Raw genomic sequence first — 4,263 nt, 5'->3', positions numbered from 1 at the left:
CCATTTCTGTCGACGGGCTGGTCTGCCGAGCGCCTTCCTGTCTCTCGACCAGGAGAAGGCGTTCGACAGGGTCGATCACGAGTACCTGCTCGGGACTCTGCGGGCGTTCGGGTTCGGGACGCAGTTCGTCGCCCGGATCCGACTTTTGTACGCCGCCGCAGAGTGTCTGGTTAAAGTTAACGGGTCCCTGACGGCGCCCCTTCGCTTCGGGAGAGGAGTGCGTCAAGGCTGCCCCCTGTCCGGCCAGCTGTATTCCCTGTGCGTGGAGCCTTTCCTGCGCCTCTTGCGGAGGAGGTTGTCGGGGCTGGTTCTGCGCGGCACGGGCGCGGGGGTGGTCCTCTCGGCCTACGCCGACGACGTGCTCCTCACTTTCACCGACCCGGCTGACCTGGGGAGGATGCGCGAGTGCCAGGCCGTGTACTCGGCGGCGTCTTCCGCCAGGATCAACTGGGCCAAATGTTCCGGGCTACTGGTGGGTCCGTGGCGGGTGGATTCCCTGCCGGAGGAGTTCCGGGGGTTCAGCTGGAGTACCACCCATCTCCTCTACCTGGGGGTCTACCTCAGCCCGACCGAGGAATCCTGGCCGGCCAACTGGCAGGAGCTGGAGGCCAAAGTCTCGGCTCGCCTAGGCCGCTGGACAGGACTGCTCCGAGTGCTATCTTACAGGAGCCGAGTGCTGGTCATAAACCAGCTGGTGGCCGCCATGCTGTGGTACCGGCTGGTCACTTTGGTCCCTCCTCCTGGCTTTGTCGCTGACATCCAGAGAACGTTGGTTCTGCGCAGGTTCTGAGTCTCCCCATTGAGGAGGGCGGTCAGTCGCTGGTGTGCGTCCGCACCCAGGTCGCGACCTTCCGCCTTCAGACCTTGCAGCGATACCTTTACGTCGAGCCTCCTCCTAGGTGGTGCGCCCTGGCGACGTATTTTTTCCGCCAGGTGCGTAACCTCAACTACGACACGCAGCTCCTGTTCGTCGACCGTGACGGTTTGGAGGTCGCCCTCAAGGTGCTGCCTGTCTTTTACCAGGACCTGATCACTGTCTGGAACATGGTCGAATCGCGTCGCGCCTACCCTCCGGCAGGAGTAGCGGCTGTCGTCAGGGAGCCGTTGCTCAGGAATCCGCACCTCCGTGCTCGCGGGTTCGAGTGGCTGTCGGAGGGGAGGGCCGTGGCGGCGAGGGTGACCAGGGTCGGGGACGTGCTGGGTGCCGGGGGCCTGGGCTGGACGTTGCCGCAAGACATAGCGAGCAGGGCAGCGGTAGACGTCCGGTACGTGACCCGACGTAGTGCACCAGTTGGAGGACGCTCAGGTGTGCGGTGGGATCCCGTCCGCGCTCACCGCTGCCCGGACGGAATTTCACATTGGCCCCAAGGTCCCGTACTTCCCGCGGGAGCCTGTGCCCCACAACCTGAGCCGCCTCCGAAATTTTAACTTTGTCCCGTTCAAGGACGTTAAAAGGTGTGTCCTATATCGACTGCTGCTGCACACCGTCCACCTCTTCTCCCTCATCCACCGCCCGGACACGCCCTGGCGTGCCCATTTGCCACCGGGCGGTGGGGATCCCCAGTGGAGGGCTCTCTACGCAAGAGTCCTCCCCCTTTCTCTCGGGGATCTGGGGTGGAGGGTGCTGCACGCAGCAGTCCCCTGCAACCGCAGATTGCGGTGGTTCACGGACTCCCAGCCCAACTGCTTGTTCTGTGGCGCTGTGGAGTCCGTGGACCATGTGTATGTTGGGTGTGGGCGTTTGCACCCCCTTTTTGATTTTCTGAAAAACCTTCTCCTCTGCTTTTGGTTGCACTTCAGTCCCACACTCCTGATCTTCGGGCACCCAGTGCGGAGGAGGGAGAGCAGGTCTGAAGACCTCCTCGTGGGTCTGCTCCTGGGCCTGGCCAAACTGGCCATAAACAGGTCCAGGCAGCGGGCCGTGGAGGGGGTCGTTAGGGCCGACTGCCTGCCCCTCTTCCGCGGTTACGTTAGGGCCCGGGTGTCCTTGGAGAAGGAGCACGCGGTGTCCACCAACACCCTGGAGTTGTTCAGGGAGAGGTGGGCGCCGCAGGGAGTGGAGTGCATCATTTCCCCCTCCAACTCTATTTTGATTTAGTTCCTGCCCTCCCCTTCACTGTTTTGATCACACAGCATTGCCCTTTGACGTGAAGGGCACTGCTTGTCACAGACCACTTGGGTGTTTTCCTACTTTTCCTGGTGGTGGATATTGAATAAAGATTTGTGCACTTTGCGTCTCTCACTATGTCTCACAACTACACACACGCACACACACCATGGGTGCTGGGGAAAATAAGCACTACCGCAGTTAGGCGGTAGTGTGGGGTTAATAAAAAAAAGAAGAAAAAAAAAGAAAAGAAAAAAAAAATCAACAGGAGTTTCTCCCCTTCACTGTTTGATCACACAGCATTGCCAAAAAGAAAAAGAAAAAAAAATGAAGAAAAAAAAACCAGGATTATGATCACACAGCATTGCCCTTTGATGTGAAGGGCACTGCTTGTCACTGGCCACTCGGGTGTTTTCCTATTTTCCTGGTGGTGGAAATTAAATAAAGATTTGTGCACTCTGTGTCTCTCACTGTGTCTCACACCTGCACACACACACCATGGGTGCTGGGAAAAAATAAGCACTACCGCAGTTAAAAAAAAAGAACAGGCATCCTCACTCGGGTGTTTCCTATCTTCCTGGTGGTGGAAATTGAATAAAGATTCGTACACCTTGTGTCTCTCACAAATAAAAAAGAAAAGAAAGAAAAAAAACCAGGATTATGATCATACAGCATTGCCCTTTGATATGAAGGGCACTGCTTGTCACTGGCCACTCGGGTATTTTCCTATTTTCCTGGTGGTGGAAATTAAATAAAGATTTGTGCACTTTAAAAAAAAACAGGATTATGGCCCGCCTTCGGGCGGCCTTGGAGCGAAGCAGCGAGGTCCCCGACGATGACGACTGCACAGCTTTGTCTTTCTTGTCCGGGCCCGAGGCGGCGCTCAGAGTGCTCAGCGTCTTCTTGGGCTTGTTGAAGTGGAGGCCCGAGGCGCCGGCAGACGAGCCCGCCTCCTGCCCTGGCGGGCGGCCACCGCCTCGTACGGCCGACCGTCGTAGTTGGCGTCGAAGAAGCGGCGGAACCACTGTAGGAACTCGAAGTTGTCCTGGAACTTGCCCTTCATCAGCTTGTCCACCGCGATGACCTTGTCCACCTGCATCTTCTTGAAGGCCGCCTGCAGCAGTTTGAAGTTCTGGATGTACTTGTGCTCGAGCCTGGCCATAAACTTGACTTTCTTCAGAGTGATGGAGCCGGGGAACAGCATGTCCATGAACTGGCAATAGGCCACGCTCGAACACAGCTGCTCGATTTTGGTGTAGTTCAACTTGAGAGAGTTGTTGACCCAGGCCAACATGTCATGGTGGCTCAGGTTGTCGCTGGTCGAAGATGTGAAGTAAACATTGACTGCCATTCAAAAAAAAAACCAGGATTATCTCCTGGGCCTGGACAAACAGGCCATAAATAGGTCCGGGCAGGGGGCCGTGGAGGGTGTCGTTAGGGCCAACTGCCTGTCCCTCTTTCGTGGTTACAATAGAGCCCGGGTGTCCTTGGAGAAGGAGTAGGTGGTCTCCACCAACATCCTGGAGTTGTTCAGGGAGAGGTGGGCGCCGCAGGGAGTGGAGTGCATTATTTCCCCCTCCAACTCTATTTTGATTTAATCCCTGCCCTCCCCTTCACTGTTTGATCACACAGCATTGCCCTTTGATACGAAGGGCACTGCTTGTCACTGGCGGGTGATTCCTTTCTTTCTGGTGGTGGAAATTTGAATAAAGATTCGTGCACCATGTGTCTTTCACTGTGTCCCTGCCCTCTCATTGACTGTTTGATCATGCAGCACTGCCCTCTGTCGAGAAGGGTACTGCTTGTCACTGGCCACTCAGATGTTTCCTTTCTTCTGGGTAGTGAAATATAAATAAAGATTTATGCACATGTTCTCCACTGTATCCTACACTTGCACACACACACGACATGGGTGCTGGAGAAAAATAAGCACTACTGCTATGAGGCGGTAGTGTGGGAAAAAAAACAGGGGTGTCAGAGGATCTGTTCAGTCTGAGGGCTGGCTCTGAGGGAGCTGAATCAGTGTCAAGGACTCTCCAGAAAAAAAAGAAAAAAAAGCAGGATGGTCAGAAAATCCTCTGACTCTAGGAGCCGGGTCTGAAGGAGCTCAATCAATAGTAAGGACTACCCACATGTAAATAAAGGAGGACTTGATG

General features: G+C 55.7%; 1 protein-coding gene across 1 annotated transcript; it reads right to left on the bottom strand.

The window, feature by feature from the left end:
• Positions 1 to 2,999: 2,999 nt before the first annotated feature.
• On the bottom strand, positions 3,000 to 3,458 carry LOC132825056 (microtubule-associated protein RP/EB family member 1-like). Its single transcript, XM_060840062.1, has one exon. It carries the CDS (start codon positions 3,456 to 3,458, stop codon positions 3,000 to 3,002), a length of 459 nt encoding a protein of 152 aa, XP_060696045.1.
• Between the last annotated feature and the right edge of the window lie 805 nt (positions 3,459 to 4,263).

The sequence above is a fragment of the Hemiscyllium ocellatum genome, chromosome 19 (assembly GCF_020745735.1).
Source record: "Hemiscyllium ocellatum isolate sHemOce1 chromosome 19, sHemOce1.pat.X.cur, whole genome shotgun sequence".
Taxonomy (NCBI): domain Eukaryota; kingdom Metazoa; phylum Chordata; class Chondrichthyes; order Orectolobiformes; family Hemiscylliidae; genus Hemiscyllium; species Hemiscyllium ocellatum.
The sequence above is the reverse complement of the archived record's forward strand: the minus strand, read 5'-3'. Positions and strand labels throughout refer to the sequence as shown.

What these genes read in the sequence shown, in the direction of transcription:
- LOC132825056 (XM_060840062.1), bottom strand. Translation starts at nt 3,458, where the DNA reads ATGGCAGTCAATGTTTACTTCACATCTTCGACCAGCGACAACCTGAGC.